Here is a 19,179-nt window from a genome sequence, read left to right as displayed (position 1 = left end):
AGGGAGGAGTTGCACCTGAACCTTGAATAGGGCTGTGCCTGCCTTCCACAATGCTGGCTCCACTCCCTGGGGAGCGGCTGATGCCATGCACACTGAAAGAAGAGAAGGATTCCTGTAAACAAAGTGCTCCAGGACTGTACTTACCTTCCACAATGCTGGCTCCACATCCTGTGGGGCGTCTGATGTGCATGCCCTGCACTGTGAAAGGAAAGGAGAAGTCTGGTAAACAGATTGCTTCAGAACTGGTTTGGACTGGGCAAAGGCCCCTCTCCCCTCAGAGAACAATGGATTTTGGGGTATAAATATTTGGACCCTGATCCCATGAAATTATATCACTTTGGACTACAAGAAGAAACCTTTACTGAGCAGAGGAGCCTGAAGAAACTGTGGAGAGGCTATTCCCAAGCTGAAGTGCTGCTTGGGGGATTGGCCTACAGTGGTTGTCTTCCTGCCAAAGGAAGGAGAAAGGAACTTTGTGTACTTTGCTTTCAACTTGTGCAGGATCTCCAAGGGCTTGGAAAAGAGTTTGCTTCCTGCTGAAATCTTAGGGACAACAGACTTCACCCCCCAGCCCCCCAGAGTTCTTTGGAAGTGCCTACCGCTGTTTTGGGCCTTCCGAGGAACTGTGTGTTGCAAGGAGCTGGAAGCGCTACTCAACGAGAAGCGTGTTGCAGTCGCTGTGCCTGCCGTCGCAACTCCGAAGGAGGGTGTCGCCGCTGGAACTGTCACATTGCACCGCATCGGAGAGAAGCATGTCACAATGAAGAGGAAGTGTGTCGCCGTAGCTGCTGCTGCTGTCACAACTCCGAAGAAGGGTGTCGCCGCCGTAGTTGTCGAACTGCACCGCATCAGGAGAAGAATCTCACAATGAGGTTGGAGCGTGTCGCCATCGCTGTGCCTACCGTCGCAACTCCGAAGGAGAGTGTCGCCACTGGAACTGCCACATTGCACTGCATCGGCCAAGAGCACCTCGCATCCCCGAGAAGCACTCTGCAGTTGGAGCTGCTGCCGTCGCATCTTGGATGTCGCTGCTGTAGTTGTCGCATCGAGCGGAAGCTTCACGCATCGTGTGAGAAGAGTGTCGCCGCTGGAGCTGTTGTCGCCGCATCGTAAGGGTGTCGTTGCTGCAGTCCACGCATCGAACCGAGAAGTTCTCGCATCCCCGAGAAGCGTGCCGCATCTGGAAAATCTTCACACCTTTATTTCTTTGTATCTGAACTTTGCAACATTTCCCATTGCTGCGACATTGCTTGTCGTGGAAGCACAATGCAACTTAAGGTAGATTGACGCAGAGTGTCGATTCTAAGAACTGAAAAAAGCTTAAATCTTCCATCTTAAAGTAATCATAGTGTGTATTTTGGACGTTTATGGTCTTGTGGTAACTCTATATAAAGTCTACTTTTTTATATAAAACCTGTGTGGTGTCCACTTGTAGTGTTGTCACTGGGTTACAGAATGTGGTCACAACTGCTTAACTTACAACGCCTTAGAAGTAAAGCCCTTCTGCTCGTGCCAAGCTACCAAGGGGGTGAGCAGGGGTTATTTTAGGAGTGTAATCCCCTTATCCTGACTAGAGGAGAGGGTCCCTATTTGTCACCGTACCTACCTGTGCCAACTAGAGACCCCCAAATCTAACAGTTGTCCACCTCTGAGGACATCTGTTTCGGGATGTTTCAATTTCAGGTGCTTGATTAGAGTTTAGTCCTTCATAGCATGGAGATAGTGGTCCAGCACTGCGCATTCCGGCTCATCCAGGTGTCCAAGTTTAAGCATACTGTGTGCAATCAATCATTGTAGTTGTAGTAGGATAGGTTGACGAGCTGATCAGTTTCAGTTGTGATGTCAGGTAGAGTTTAAAAAAGTAATGAGATAACTGAGTTTTGAGTAACTCTTGGATGAATAGTAGAAGGTATTGATGTAAAATAGGGAAGTGAAAGTATGCTGTGTCAGTCCTGGAGATAAGAGGTGATCCAATCTGAGATACTTCTTCAATGCTACCTTTTTCTAGTTTCAGTAGCAGGGCTTGGTAGTACAAAATGTCAAATGAGTATGACCCAAAAAAAATCAATGCTCCCACTTTATTTCTTTGCACATGGATATTAAATTCAGTGCCTCTGCCAGGGCAAAAGATTATTTGGTGGTTAGAGAGTAAATAATTTCTTTCTAATAGTTCAGGTAGTGGGGAGAATGTAGTGTGTTCTACTAGTTTGGGTAGTCAGGGGTCACTGAAGGTCGGTAGGTAGTTGGCAGGGACTGATAATGGATTAGTTTAGTGATAGAATATCAATTACAAAAACATTGATGTTAAAAAAATCGAAAAAATATAGAATACAAAAATATCATCTCCCATACCTAAACAGGTAAGTAAAAAAATATTGAATCAAAAATATTGATGTACAAAATCTAGATGTAAAAGATATCGATTTAAATAAATATAAGTAAAAGAAAATAATATATATTAAATATATTAAATATTAATATGACTTTTAACAAAATTAATTACATGTAATATAATTTTAACAAAATATAACAAACTTAAATTTAAAAAATAAACACACAAACATATTTATTTATACATATATATTTACTTTAATAATTAATGAACAATTTTCTTTAATTTATTTTAAAACTAAAATTATATAAAAATAAAATATGTATATATAAATATTTTAAAATATTAAAAAAATCTATAATAATTTAAATGATTTAACTAATAAAACATATTTAAACTTACATTTCCCAATACAATCAGTGCAACAGTAGGGAAAGTGTTGGATAACAGAGGGGTAAAAATTAGTATTCCCACTCCGGTGAGAGAAACAGTAGGGAAAGTGTTGGATAGCGAAGGGGAAAAAAATACTATTCCCACTATAAATGAATGCAACAGTAGGGAAAGTGTTGGATAGCGGAGGAGTAAAAAGTTTTATTTCCCCTCCAGTGAATGCAACAGTAGGTAACGTGTTGGATAGCAAAGAGGTAAAAACTACTACTACCATTCCAAAGAATGCAGGAAAACTATTGGGTAACGGGGGAGTAAAAATGATTATTCCCATTCAAAGAGTGCAACAGGTGGGAAAGTATTAATAGCGGAGGGGTAAAACGTACTATTCCCACTCCAAAGAGTGACATAGTAGGGATAGTGTTGGATTGGGGAGGGGTAAAAATTACTATTCCCACTTCACTAAATGCAACATTAGAATAACTGTTGGGTAGCAGAGGAGTAACAATCTTTATTCCCACTCCAGTGAATGCAACAGTAGGGTAAGTGTTGGATAGAGGAGAGGTGAAAATTACTATTCCCACTCCAAATAATTCAACAGTAGGTTAAGTGTTAAATAGCGGAGGAGTAAAAATTACTACTCCCACTCCAAAGAGTGCAACTGTAGGGAAAGTGTTGTATAGCGGAGAGGTAAAAATTACTATTCCCACTCCAATCCGTGCAACAGTAGGAAAAGTGTTGGATAGTGAAGGGGTAACAATTAATATTCTCACTCCAGTGAGTGCATCACTAGGGAAAGTGTTGGATATTCACACTAAAACCGTTAAAACAAAAATAAAAAACATTACAAAATATTTTTTAAAGTCATAAAAAATAAATAACCAATATTTAGAAATGAAAAAAAATATATATTAAATATATAAAAAAGTAAAAATATAATAATATGTATTGCATATAAAAAACCTACAAATAATGTAAAATATAAAATAATAAACACATTTATAAAAAAAAATATTTTCAACTAGAAAATATTTACAAATAAATTAAATACACATATTTATTTGTTGTATTTCCTACCCTATAACACCACATCAATAATAAAACACTCCAACATTTTTAATTTTGTTTTGCCAAATTATCATTCTTCATAATCAATTTAAAACTTATGAATAAAAAATGACTATTAAACATTAATTGACTACACACACTTTAACACTATGATATCCACAACACAGACCTAAATTAAACTCTAAACTAATAAAACACAATTAAAATGTATTTATAAATTAAAAACTATTACTCACAACAAATATTAATAAAGTAATTAAAATGTATTTAATACCCACCCATTACCCCTTTAAAAGTAAAAACAGAACAAAATTAAACAATTTCCCAAAATACATATCAAATAATTAACATGAATAAGCAACATTATATTAAGTAATTAAATACAAATTACTTGCAACCTTACAAACTCCTTTAAACACCAAAACACACACCTAAAATGAATTACACAACTACCATAATTAATAGCCACTTAATTATTTGAAATTAATTACCATCCAATGGTCAATTCATCATTTAAAAGCAAGTGACTTCCCACCCTTAACACCTATAAACACTACAGCACACCTACAATTAATTACACAATTACCATCATTAATTACCAATAAATTCATTAAAATTAATTAACAGCCAATGTGTTCAATTACAAATAAATTACTTCACACACTTAACACCTATAAACACCACAACACACACCTAAAATTAATTACACAATTACCATAAATAATTACCAATTAATTAATTTAAATGAATTACCAACCAATTATTAATTAATAATAAATTACTTTACACATTTAACACTATATTATCTCAATTATACAAATATTAATAAATACAAAACAATCAATACATGTATTATAATTAAATTACTTCCCACCACATTCCCCTATAAACTCACAACCTGCTAAATAACTAAAAACACAAAATTCAAATAAAAAAAATGTAATAACTACTAAAAAATGTAACATATATATTAAAAGTACAAACAATTCATATTAAAAATACAAGCAATTCTTATACAAACATACAACACATACATATAAAATATATACTAAAATATATAACATTAATAAACAAACAATATTTTTAACAACCATATTTTTGCAAACGATGTTAAACACTTTTATATTTTTACTATTGATATTACTTACCTAAAATCGATATTCCTGATTAGGAGTCCTAACTTTACTGCTCCTAAACTGAGAAAAATCCTAACTTTAAGGCTTTCGGTATTTACAGAAGGCATTTAGGAGTCCTAAAGTTAGGAGTCCTAACTTTACTACTCCTAAACTGAGAAAAAAACTAACTTTTAGACTGTTGTTATTCACAGAAGGCATTTAGGAGTCCTAAAGTTAGGAGTCCTAACTTTACTACTTCTAAACTGAGAAAAATCCTTACTTTAAGACTTCCGGTATTCACAGAAGGCATTTGGGAGTCCTAACGTTAGGGCTCCTAACTTCTTCGAAATGAGTGCCTTCTGTGAATACCAAAAGGAGTAAGTGCCTTCTATAAACACCAAAATGGTAGTAAGTGTAGGATTTTGTCTTAAGTTAGTTCCGTGAACCGGGCCCTCTATGTAGCCCCCGATTTGTTACCTTAGAATTATCTCTCCACGTCAGACCATATTTGGAATTTTTCATGAGCAGTACTCCTGCTTGCAGGTAGGTGGTGGTGATCGGCTCTGCATGTCACCATTAGCATGGTACGTGCTGGAATTGACGAGTGCAGTGACTATATAGGCGCCACTCCAGTGCGCCGATGTCAGTTGCCTTTCTTGATTATCCATGCCAGTAGTGCAGAGCCACAAAGAACACTGACAACTGATGTGGAAAACTAGGGCCCTGAAAAAAGAAACAGCCCTGTCCCTTGAAATCCATCTCCAGAAGGGTAAGGACTTGCGGGATCAGTAAGGAATCTGTAACTAGGTAAAGTCTCTACCAGAGAGGGTTTTTAAAAAAAAACATATTATTATTTGTCAATTTGCATATATTGCTCAGAGCTCTGCACACCAGAGTTATCTGCCAAAGCAAAACTAATAGACCCATGACAGCAAACGACTTTTGCAGGAGCAATAACACAATACATATGCTCATTGAGCAACATTGCACCCGTTCCCCAACTCCCACCCTCCCACTTCCCACCCTAAAGATCGCACTAAATCCACACTGCCTCATCCGCAACTTATAGAGACATCCAAATGTCCTAATCCAAACTCCCACACCCACCATGCTCCCTCCTTCATCCCCCTTGTATCGGCCCAAGAGCCTCATTCTGGTAGCGAAGACTCCTCCGTCGCCGGGGGTTTCAGCCAAAGGCCCGATACTCCACCCATTGCAGCCATAATTTGTAGTGTTTGCGTGGGTAACCCTGGCCACAAATATAGGTTGCCCCAGACCCATGCAAAAGGCCATTTTTCCAGGCAGCCACCGAGGGGGCCCTCGTCACCTTCCATGCCTTGGCAAGATCTTGTTTAGCCAACATAAGGACTAGAAGCAGAAGATGTGTTTTATAGATATTGCCACCAAACCCTCTATGACATGAAGCAGTGCCAGCTGTGGCGTGCGTGCAAGCTCCCAGCCCAGGACCTCAGACAGACATGCAAATACCCCCCTCCAGAAACGATCCAGTGATATGCACTGCCATACCGTGTGCATACCGTGTGCATAAATGTACCCTCTGCCAGACCACAGCGGAGATACACTGGGGATGCAATCAACCCCGCCCACCACAGACGTGTCCTAGTACAGTAGACCCTTTGCAGGTATTTAAACTGGACCAGGTGGAGCCATGCTGCTATGTCCACCCCCCCACTGAGCTGCCAGGGCCTCCGTCCAGTCCTCCTCCTCAAGCCCACCCACATCTGTCTCCCAGTCGCCTTGGAGTTTCTGGAGTGTAGGGGAGCAGTGCGTGCCCAAGGACCGATATATTTGAGAGAAATCTTCTTGTCCTGCAAATCTCCCATAAAAACTTTTGCTTCAACGGGGCTAAATTTGGGTACTGACTCCAGGCCCTGCTGGCTAGGGGATAGTGCATGGCGTCGCTGTAAAGATCAATAGTATTGTGTCTGGGGCATATGAAACTCCTCCTGTCGATCCCGGAAGGATTTGAGTGTCATGCCCCTGAGTGGGGATGCCTATGGCGTCCCATCCCCGAAACCCCGGCAGGGCCACCAATTGGGGCAGCCGCCCATTGTTCTATAGTGGGGTCTCCTGGGTCAAAACATACCACCAGCCCATACGCTGCAGCGCTTGCCTCCAAACCATGAACACTACCTATGTGGCTGATGGCAGCATGCTACGGAGCTGCGTTTGTAGTAAGTGATGTCCCATCAGGCAGCCTTCCAGTGCGTACCCAGGGCCCACCCTATAGCCATACACCCACTCATTGAGGACTAGCAGATGCGAGGCCTGGTAATATGAGAGAAGGTCCATAGAAGCCAGACCTCCACAATAAGTGGATAAAAAACACGTGCGCATAGCCACGCGCACTTCCCCCCCTTCCACAATAACTGCCCCAGCACAGAATTCACCAGTCAGAACCATTTTAACTGGATCAGGTACGGGTGATTCTATATTTGGTAAAGAAGTCGGGGGATTGCAACCTTTTTGAAGATGACCGATCTACTGTACAGTGTCAGGGACATACGTGACCAGGACTTAATGACTGCGCGACCACACTTCCATACCGGTGCTAGATTACGCTCCTAGGCATTGGCCAGTACATCTGAAAACACCACACCCAGATATTTCAAACTGCCTGCGGCCGACTGGACTGCGGATGCCCACACGCCCACTCTCGTCTGACCTCCCAACGTACAGACCCGATGTCTCCCTGAAAATTAGCATGATTCGCAAAAGCTGTGGCCCTGTCCTGTCAATCGCCATTAGGAAGAAAAGAACGTCATCTGCATACAGTGCAATTTTATCGGACAGGCCGGTGGCCGACTCAAATCCCCTTACCTGGATGTCTATGTGCACCCAGGCCACCAAGGGCTCTATGGCCAAGGCAACGAGATAGGGAGACAGGGGGCACCCCTGCCGCGTGCCACTCTGAATGGGGAGGTGGAGGATGTAGCGCTGGTGACCCGCACTGACGCTGTAAGCCCTGTATAAAGGAGTTTCACGTAGGAGAGGAAGCGGGGGCACAGGTTAAGTTTTTGGAGCAGGGCGAACAGATAGACTCAGCTCAGGAAGTCAAACGCCCTGTCCATATCTGTCAAGAGTAGTACCACCGGTTCCCCAATTTGTTGGATCGCCGCAACCTCCACCTAAGCCCTCCTAATGTTGTGCCTGGTTGCCCACTAGGGCATAAACCCCGCCTGGTCTGGATGCACAAGTGATGTGATATGGGGCAGTAGGCAATTGGCCAGCGCATTCACCAGGATTTTGGCTTCCACATTTAGGAGGGGGATAGGATGATAGGAGGAATGTTGTTCCGGGGGACGCCCGGGCTTGTGAAACACCACCACCTCTACATAGCGGGGAAGTACACCCACCTCTCGGGCCTCCTCCACCACTGCCCGATAGTGCTGGGCCAGCTGCACATTTTACCTATGGAAGAACTCACTTGGGAATCCATTGGTTCCGGGCGCTTTCCCAGGGTTGAGTTCTCCCAGGGCCGATCCCAGTTCCTCTTCCATCAGTGGGGGCCTCCAGCTAGTCCCTCACCTCGTCCAGGAGTGCTTTGGGTGGCAAATCAGTGAATAATTTATCTTTCGTAGCAGCTGACCAACATTCTCGGGGGCATAGAGATCCTCATAGTATATAGCAAAACTCTCCGCGATGGCAGGAGGATCCATGATTGACGTCCCCGCCTGGTCCAAGATTCCCGGTAGGGCCTGAGAGTGAAACGTGCCTTGACAAAGGCAAAGCAGCATCTTGATGGATTTTTCCCCCCATTGGTACACGCTACTGCGGGTCGCCAGCCAGACTTGACGAGCCTTGTCCATCAGTAGCGCAGCGCACTCCTGTAGGGCCAACAATAACAGCCGCCCCTCAGGTCACTCCCTGTCTCATGATTCTGTCGCTCAAGCATCTCTACTTTTGCCTCAGCGCGAGTCAGTTCCTCCCTGTGCTTCCTGCGGGCTGCCGCACACCAGGAGATATCCACTCCACGCAAAGTGGGCTTCAGTGCCTCCCACAAGGTGGTCGCACCAGAAACGGAGCCCACATTTGCGGAGAAATACTGGGCAATGGTTTCACTCATATGCGACGTGTATTCCACGTTCTGAAGGTGCCACGCCGCCAGGCACCACCGAAATGGTTATCTACCCCTGCCCATACATAGGTCTATAAACACCGGAGAGTGGTCCGAAAGGCCCCGGGGCAAAATCCCTGCTGCCACCACTCTGTTAGCTATCGCCCGGGGAACAAAGATATAGTCAAGCCGGAAAAAGGATTTATGGACCGCTGAGAGGTATGTGAATCCCTGCGCCGCACCATGGGCGCACCGCCAGGTATCGACCCAGTCCAGCCTCCTCACCAGAGAGTATAATTTTGTAGGGAGAGCGCTCCCATGGCCACCCCCAACCCCCGGACCTTTCTGTGCCTGTTTCCATGACATCGTTGCAGTCACCGCCCACCACGGACAATACGTCTGGCATATCAGCCCACAGGGATTGCAGCCTCTCAATCAGATTCCACTGCAGTGGGGAGGGGCATATATACTGCTCAATATTAAAGAATCCTCCCCAACCCTACCCCGGAGAAACACGTAGCGCCCCTGCATGTCAGTCCACTGCTGATCATGTGTATACGGAACTCTAAGATGTATCAGAATAGCCACACCCTGCGACCCCCTCATAAAACAAGCGTTAAAAACCTGTTGGAATCCATAGCGTTGTAAACTCCTGTAACATGAGGATATCAGCCTTCGCCCCCTTTGGAGTGATACTTGGCTGTCTGTGCACAGAGTGATGCTTGGCTGGCGGGGTGTGTGGAGTGGTACTTGGCTGCCTGTGCATGGAGTGGTGCTTGGCTGGCGGTGTGTGTGGAGTGGTACTTGGTTGTCTGTGCATGGAGTGGTGCTTGGCTGGCGGTGTGTGTAGAGTGGTACTTGGCTGTCGGTGTGCGCTGATCGGTGTTTGGCTGGCGGTGTGCATGGTCTGGTGCTTGGATGGTGGTGTGGGTAGAATGGTGCTTGGCTGGCAGTGTGTGAGTAGTTACTTTCTGTTGGTCACTACACACACTGCTAGTTGAGTGACACTCCACGCAGTCCATATTTTTGTGTAGTTGTAGTGTCACAAATGTGGGCATGTGAAATTGATGGGCCCTTGAATGGCGCTGTCTGCTGGTGTGAGTGTTGAAATGTGATGGGTCCGTGGCTGGCGGTGTGAATGTTTTGTATGTGTCACACGTACGAAAGGTGTATGAATGGCCTGTAAAGAGGTTGGTGCCTTGACGTGGCTTTACAGCTCACGAGCTGTGAGTCAGTGGTTCAGTTTATCATACTCTCAATTATACGCAGTGTATTTCATTCTTGTGAAATTACTTGCGAATACAATTGTATGTACTGAATCATCACTCACCCTCGTGCCAAATCCAACCAGTATGTGTGTGTGCTTGCGGATTAGATGGCTGTGCTGTAATATTTGTCTTTTTTCTCTTTCTGAAGTAGGGTGTACCTTGTCCCTTTTTGTGAATGTTGTAATGTGTCGCTTTTCCTTCCGGATGGTGTCAATAGTTTGGTGTGTATCAGGTATGAAAGGTGCTTGAATGGCCTGTAAAATGGTTGGTGCCTTGTCGTGGCTTTACAGCTCACGAGTTGCGAGTCACTGGTTCGGTTTTTATGCATTCATGTATTGACAGAGCATTTCATTTTGTTGAAATATCTTGTTAATAAAATTTTATGTACTGAACCATTACTCGCCCTCATGCCAAATCCAACCTGGATGTGTGTGTCTTTGAGGAATAGAAAACCCAGGTAACCCCTCTTGCAAAAGCTGGTGGCAAAACCACCAGCTTTTGCAAGAGGGGTTACCTGGGTTTTTGGCCCCGTGCTAGACGGCCATCTAGGGAAACCTCCCAAACCCACACATTTCTGAAAAGTAGACACCCGGGGGATTCCAAGGAGGTATGGCTTGCGTGGATCCTCCAACCTTCCTTTACCCAGAATCCCTTGCAAACCTCAACTATATCTAAAAAAATCAAATATTTCACACATTTCTGTGTGGGAAAGCGTGGCATCACGGGGCACACACACATTTTCTCCCACCCAGCATTTCCCCAGATCTCCCGATAAAAATGGTACCTCACTTGCGTGGGTAGGCATAGTGGCTGCAAAAGGAAAAGGGCCAAATCGTACGGTGGAGACTTAAAAAAATACCTTTAGCAAAACTATTTTCGTTTTTTTAGGGGGAACCTGAGTTTTTGGCCCAGGGCTCGGCGGCCATCTTTGGAAACTACCAAACCCAAACAGTTCTGAAAAGTAGACACCCGGGGGAGTCCAGGGAGGTATGACATGCGTGGGTCCCCCAACGTTTTCCTACCCAGAATTTCATGTGAACTTTAAAATTAGGTTAAAAAAACAGTTTTCCCTACATTTTTACGTGGGATCTCCGTGCCGACAGAAATTACCTAAGAACCAGCATTCCCCTTGTTCTTCCGAGTAAAATGATACCTCACTTGTGTGGGTGGGCCAAAGGCCTGTGACTAGGATGACCCTAAAACAGTAGAATTCTATGTGCTTAATTTGACAGCCCCAAAAACTACAATTTCTTAAAACTACATTTTTGGCCTATTCTGCTTTGGGCCACCCACACAAGTGAGGTATCATTTTACTCGGGAGAACAGGGGGAACGCATGGTGGTAGGATATTCGTGTCGGCACAGAGATCCCACGAATAAATATATGGAAAAGTGTTTTTTTTTACCTAATTTTAAGGTTTGCAAGGAATTCTGGGTAGGAGAACGTTGGGGGACCCACGCATGCCATACCCCCCTGGACTCCCCCGGGTGTCTAGTTTGCAAAACTGTTTGTGTTTGGTAGTTTCTAAAAATGGCTGCCGAGCCCCGGGCCAAAAACTCAGGTGCCCCCCCCAAAACAAGGTAGTTTTGCTAAAGGTAATATTTAAGTCTCCACCATACGATTTGGGCCTTTTCCGCTTGCAGCCACTATGCCTACCCACGCAAGTGAGGTACCATTTTTTCCGGGGGAACGCTGGGTGGGTTGAAATTTGTTGATCCACGCAGATTCCAGAACTTTCCACCACAGAAATGTGAGGGGAAATGCGTTTTTTTGGACAATTTCTTAGCTTTGCAGGGAATTCTGGGTAACAGAACCTGGTGGTAGGCAGTCGAGTCACCCCATCCTAAATTTCCATGGGTGTCTAGTTTTCAAAAATGTATAGGTTTGCTAGGTTTCCCTAGGTGCTGGCAGAGCTAGGGTTAAAAAATAAAAGGTAGGCTCTTTGCCAAAAAAGGGCACAATTTCACTGCGAAATTGAGGTGCGACCACGTTGCATTTTGCGCTGCTTCCTGTCACAGCCACAAGGCAGACCCAGGCAAGTGAGGTACAATTTTTTTGGGAGACCCGGAGGAACGCTGGGTGGGTTGAAATTTGTTGATCACGCAGATTCCAGAACTTTCCACCACAGAAATGTGAGGGAAATGCGTTTTTTTGGACAATTTTTTAGCTTTGCAAGGGATTCTGGGTGACAGAACCTGGTGTAGGCAGTCGAGTCACCCCACCCTGAATTCCCCTGGGTGTCTAGTTTTCAAAAATGTATAGGTTTGCTAGGTTTACCTAGGTGCCGGCAGAGCTAGGGTTAAAATAGAAAAGGTAGGCTCTTTGCCAAAAAAGGTCACAATTTCACTGCAAAATTGAGGTGCGACCACGTTGCGTTTTGTGCTGTTTCCTGTCGCAGCCACTAGGCAGACCCAGGTAAGTGAGGTACCATTTTTTTCGAGAGACCCCGGGGAACGCTGGGTGGGTTGAAATTTGTTGATCCACGCAGATTCCAGAACTTTCCACCACAGAAATGTGAGGGAAATGCATTTTTTTTTACAATTATTTAGATTTGCAAGGGATTCTGGGTAACAGAACCTGGTGGGAGGCAGTCGAGTAACCCCATCCTGAATTCCCCTTGGTGTCTATTTTTCAAAAATGTATAGGTTTGCTACGTTTCCCTTGATGCCGGGAGAGTTAGGGTTCAAAAACAAAAGGTAGGCTCTTTGCCAAAAAAGGGCACCATTTCACTGCGAAATTGCGGTGCGACCACGTTGCGTTTTGCACTGTTTACTGTCGCAGCCACTAGGCAGACCCAGGCAAGTGAGGTACCATTTTTTTCGGGAGACCCGGGGAAACGCTGGGTGGGTGGAAATCTGTGGATCCACGCAGATTCCAGAACTTTCCACCACAGAAATGTCGGGAAATTCGTTTTTTTGACAATTTTTTAACTTTGCAAGGAATTCTGGGTAACAGAACCTGGTGGAAGGCATTTGAGTCACCCCATCCTGAATTCCCCTGGGTGTCTACTGTTCAAAAATGTATAGGTTTGCTAGGGTACTCTAGGTTCCGGCAGAGCTAGGGTGCAAAAACTACAGCTAGGCACTTTGCCATAAAAGGGTCAATTTTTACCTGCAAATTTGAGGTGTGACCATGTTGCATTTTGCGCCGTTTCCTGTCGCAGGCACAAGGCTGACCCACACAAGTGAGGTACCGTTTTTATCGGGAGACTTAGGGTAACTCAGATTAGTAAATCAACTATTATTACCATTGGAGTTTTCATGCATTTCTCCCTTCCCAATGAAAGACATTGTGTAAAAAAAATAATCTTTTTGAAAAATGACCAATAATTTTCATGCTAGTATGAGTATTCCCAATTTTGAAAATGTGCAAATATATACTGTTTCTTAACTCTATAATTTGTACCCAATTCAGAACTACATAGGTGTCTTTCATACAGATTTTTCCATGTATACATTTTCCAAGAATAAGTGCTCTATGCCCAGTAAATAAAAAAATACCATTGCAAGTTGCTGCTCAGTTTTTGGATCTGGGTTCGTCGGGTTCTTGGTGAAACTACAAGTCCTATATATCCCCAAAACCAGGAAGATCTAACAGATGTAACGGTATATTGCTTTCCAAGAGCTGTCAAAATTACAAGAAGTTATAGGGGAAAACGTTGAGACAAAAGGCTTTTTTACAACAAATTTTCAATAAGTCCAATATTTAACTGTTAGTTTCTATAAAGAAACCTTCATGGATTTAGACAAATTACCCTTTCTGAATTCAGAATCTTGTTTACTTTTCGGAAATGTGTAGCTTTCCAGGATACATTATTGCTTTCAAACTAATTTCTACCATTAACTGGAAGGAGGTTGAAAGCTCTAAAAATAGCAAAAATAGGCTATGTCCCAGAAAAATGCCAAAACTGTGTGAAAAATGTGGGTTCTCTGACATAAGACTGTCATTCCCTAAAAGCTGAGAAAATTGAGATTTCATCCCCACAAACCCTTTTTTGATAACATTTGCAGGGACAAACCCAGAGGCTTTCATTTGCAGCCTATTTTCCCATTTTTTAGAAAAAAAGTAAAAATTTCACAGCATTTTGCTAAATTTATGTGACCCCTCCAAGGGAATCCACAAACCCTGGGCACCTTTAGAATTCACATGATGTTGAAAGAAAAGGACGCAAATTTGGCTTGGATACCTTTGTGGTCAAAAAGTTACAGGGGCCTAAGCGCGCACTACCCTAAAACGCCAAAAAAAAGGCTCAGCACAGGAGGGGAAAAGGCCTAGCAGCGAAGGGGTTAAAAAACTGTCTAAAAATAAAAAAGCTGTTCTACATTGTCTCCAACCTGCTTGGTTTAGGAAAGGGAGGATACATCTAGTTCTTTCCCTTGCATAAAATTTACAAAATAGTGTCACATGGATGGTAGATTGTGGGACACGTTATCGCAAGGGCAAAGTTCTCTGGATCAATCATTAATTTCTGGATAACTAACAAGTCGATGGAAGCTGTTAAACCTGAATCGAGTCAAGAGATATCTATCATATCCCTTGATACAGCATAAAAGATAGGGTTGAATATCAAACGGGATCAGGGTCATTTGATGTTGAACTACCATTCCTTTGTTTATTTCCGTGGCAGCTCTAAGAGACTCTAAGTGAGCCAAACAAATTAATTTGAGCTCCTTTCTAGGGATGGTGCACATTTTCTCTGGAGTAAAATAATAATCAGAATGCCCTATGTAACAAAAATATTTTTAACGTAGTTTAACCACGTAATCTTGCCAGCTTGGTCCAGTTTAATTGCATCCCTGATTATTTCTCTATTTATACATGTGCTGCTAGTGGTCCATACACGATGACATAATAATACAGGTTGCCTTTTGATAATATCAGAGACATAAGAGATACCCAGCTCACTTTGACAACTAAAAACCGGAGAACTAGCTGGAGCAGCTCAAATAATCTTAAAAAAGTATTTTCCTCGCGTTGAATCAAAGAAACGTCATGGTAACCCCACACTCCCGACCCAAAAGTCGTAATGTAAGTTTATTCTTACCCTTTTGAGTAACATTACAAAATTACAAAATGTTGGATATTTACTATTTGCAAGTGCAAAGTTACTCAAAAGTGTAAACTTACCTAGCTCCACCCCCTGAAACAAGGGGTGTAGCTAAATTTACCAGTGTGAGTTACAACTGCCCAAAAAAAGCAGTAGCACAATAGTACATCCAGCACCACACACGGATGACCATGGTTAGTGCAACACCTTCCAATTAAAAATTAAGGCAGTAAGGACTTAAAATAGAATAGATAATGTTAAACTAAATTAATCTATTTCAACCTTATAAATATATATCAAATTAAATGTAAAGTAAAATAATTAAACAACAAACACTATTTTTTGGTAAAATATTTTAATAACCTTTTTGTTGATTTAAAAATAAATGTGCATTTAATTAAAAAATATTAAAATATTTTAATTAATTCCACACATAGGAGTTAGCAAAGTATTTATACATAATAAATAGTAACATTTTACTTTAAGTTTGAAGTACTTCTTTAAAAGTTAATGTTTATTTAATTTAGTATGCATTATATGTTTAATTCAAAAGTAAGTTAATAACACTGTAGCGTTTTGTGTGTTGTCCTATCCTTAAAATAAATATAACATAATTTACATGAATATTTGTACAAATTAGTTTCGAGTTTATAATATGTTTTTTCATTTTTGCTTATACCTTACCATAGGGAAATCTCCACCCCAATGGTGATCTCCTTACTGTACAGTATAGAGCAAAGCACATTTTTTTATTACACTTGGAAACAATTGTAAAAATATTTTTATGCTAAATATTAATGTAAACATAAAAAGGCAGCATCACTATTAGCTTAATTTTAATTTAAAACATAGTGATTTAAATATAATTAATTAAATCACATGTTTTTCTGAAGGTAACATTAAAAACAAATCCCACCTAAAACAAAACAAATATTTTGTGCTACGTAATAAACATTAAAAGTGCAGTGTGGGATTAAAATGTAATACACATTATTATCACATTATGTTTTAAATTGAAAAAAGCTAATAAAATATTTCAGGATAAAATAATACTGTTTTAATATTACATTTCGTGTGGATATACTTTTATATTGTAAATTATTTCATTTAACAATATTTCCTATAGAGTGTTTTTTCAAGTCCCTAATTCCATTATTTTCCATGAGAGGGTCTTGCAGTAGCCGTGTCTAGCCATGTGTATTGCTGGACTTACACTAGTACTGGACAGGAGTACATGTCCTATTATTTTGGGCCTAACTTTAAAAGAGCAGTTTGTGAATGGCAACAAGCTTACTATCTTAAGGGTGGGTGATTGTCCATTCCAAAAACCCTTCTCCCGAAATCCCTCCTATTTAGGAGTATGTATGCCTCTTTCTCCGGCCATTCCCCAGGTCACTACCATATTTACTACTAAGGCCCCGATTATGATGTCGGATGGACCTGAGTCTGGCCGACATCGTTTGGGAGCTGGGACCGAATGACCCCCCTGTCGTCGGTACCAACCCAGCAATTATGATGCGACCGACCACTGCTCGGTAGCTTTCTGAATTCTTTACAATGGGAGCATGCATTTCGACCGAAATGCATGCTCTCATTGTAACAAGTCGAGGTGCAGTTCATATTTGTACCCCGTGGCAGACACCTCAAGATACCTGCCACCGGGTGCAGTGATCAACAGGGGGCACCATAGGTGCCCCCTAAGCCATCATCCAGAGGCCTTTAACCAAAGGGGGCCCTGTGGCCCTGCTTGGGCCCCTAAAGTAGGATTCCCACAGCTTTTCTGTGTCGGAAAGGCCGGCACAGAAAGGCTGTGGGAATCTGCCATTGTAATTCCTCGAGCGGAAAGAACCCCCCGAGGGATCATTAGAGGCTTTCAGAATGGCAGGCAGGATCACTGAGCCCATCGGAAGCCATTTGGAAAGACCGTTTGGATTCCTTTCCACCCAACCACATCATAATTGGACACTTGGAAAGGAATATAAATGGGACATTTTGATGCGGTCGGAATGGCTCCAACTGACAGAACCGACCTCATTGAAATCAGCCCCTAAGTAGTAAACTTACATGTGTGAGGATCCCCTCTTAGAAAAGTTAACAAGGGTAGAGTTCGAGATTTACTCTTGCAGGTTTGTTATTTGCATTTTGTAGTAAATTAAAAGTATAATTGTACTACTACTGTACGTACTACAATATGCAGCTTTTGAATGAGGCCCCTGGACTCCTTGTTATGTAAGTATCGTTGTTAGCATATATAAATGTGATGTTTTGTTCTGAAGTCCTGGCCTGTGGAATCTGACACATCTAGAAGCTGACAATTAGATCACTCCACCTGCTCAGTAATAAACTGTAACTAAGTAAGAAACATTTGCATCATACCGCGTGTCCTTGGCATTTGCTTGAGCAATTCGCTGATCTGTAAATGCTTTCCATATCTACACATTGGCCCTTGATGCAAATCTAGATTGGAAATCAAAGCAAAATATATAGACACTTAAGATACAATTACTACAGACAGCACACCATCAAATCAAAACATTGCATTGAAAAATCATTAACAACCTCTCCCTTTCCTTGTCACATTGTCATAAAAGAAGGCCACTCATTTGAGTCAGGCACATTGTTTGCTTTACACACTTTAGTTTTAAAGAAAACTCTTCCCATTCAAAAGGTATCATGAGTAGGACCACTTATCTTCCCTGCCTCCTATGGCAGAGCCTGTTATTCCTATCTATGATGTGAGGAAGTATTTCATACAATAAACTAGTTTACTTTTAGAGATTTGGTAAATATTTGTCTTTTTGTATTATTTGCCACCTCTCCATAGGTCAGCAGCTACTGAGCTGCCTGCCAAGCTTTCTTTTAGAGGCAAGAGCACTAAACACCTGGGGTTGGTGTTGCACTTCCAAGCTTTCTATCATAGCTACACATGCGTGCCTCCAACAGGTAGCCTACCTTAGAAAGCAATAGTATGTGGTTAGCAGGCTATCTTGGTAGCAAGGGGGCTTAAGTCATGGTCATTAGCTATCTATTGCAGTGTGTTGTTGGTTCCATTGCCGGTTGCAATTGTATGCATTACGTCATTTATTAGGTCACCTGACAAATGATGATCTAAAATTGTGGGATTTAATGCCTCCGTTTATGGGTATAGTGCTTGAATAACTGCCCCTACTAACAGTCACCTTACTTAAAAGCCTATACGGTCTACCAATGTTTGTACTGGGAATACTATTAATACAATATGGCATGACTAAACGAGTGTTTTTGTGTTTTGGTTCTACAATAATTATATAAGACTGACCCAGTAGATCCTCTGTAGTGCTTTCTCAAGTACAGATATATATCAATGTATCAATTCTGGGTTGAAGCTACGAACAGGCTATGGGTCAGGCATCTCCTGAAGTGTACTTGGGGACAATGCTTATTGTGCACCTAACAATGCTGGAGACCATCAGGGATATGTATTTAGGCTCTTATTAAGTATGGACCACTGTACTCATGGTGGCGGTCCGACAAGTGCCGTATTATGATTGGGGTGGTTGGACCACCAGGAGACCGCTATGTCCAATGAGATCAATGATACCCGCTGAGCTGGTGATCTAGAAATGCACAGTAATATGCTGGCGGGAGCCAGCACCGCTGAGCATATTACGAGTTGCCTTTCTACTGTCCTTTCCATGGCAGTGAGCCCGCCATGAAAAGGGTGGCAGAGAGGCAACAAAGGGGGCGCTAACAGGGCCACCATGCCACTCCTGGGCCTGGGGTTGCATGCAGGGGGGCACATGATGTGCCCCTGTTTAATTTCACCCCTGTTTCTGCATGGTGTGACATGCAAGCCACACAATGCTGGAATGTGTAGTAAGCTCTTTCACCATGGTGGTATGCAT

The 19,179-nt window shown here is 42.4% G+C and overlaps 1 protein-coding gene across 1 annotated transcript in view; it reads right to left on the bottom strand.

Annotated features, from left to right (window-relative positions):
* LOC147683099 (zinc metalloproteinase-disintegrin-like VLAIP-B) overlaps nt 1-19,179 on the bottom strand; it is a 4,305,256-nt gene that overhangs the window by 248,190 nt on the left and 4,037,887 nt on the right. The window contains exon 18 of the mRNA XM_086942498.1: nt 17,672-17,752. Within this exon, the coding sequence (XP_086798624.1) occupies nt 17,672-17,752 (81 nt within the window). The remainder of the gene's footprint in view (nt 1-17,671; nt 17,753-19,179) is intronic.

The sequence above is a fragment of the Lissotriton vulgaris genome, chromosome 11, assembly GCF_964263255.1.
Source record: "Lissotriton vulgaris chromosome 11, aLisVul1.2, whole genome shotgun sequence".
NCBI lineage: Eukaryota > Metazoa > Chordata > Amphibia > Caudata > Salamandridae > Lissotriton > Lissotriton vulgaris.
This window is presented reverse-complemented; position numbering and strand designations above follow the sequence as displayed.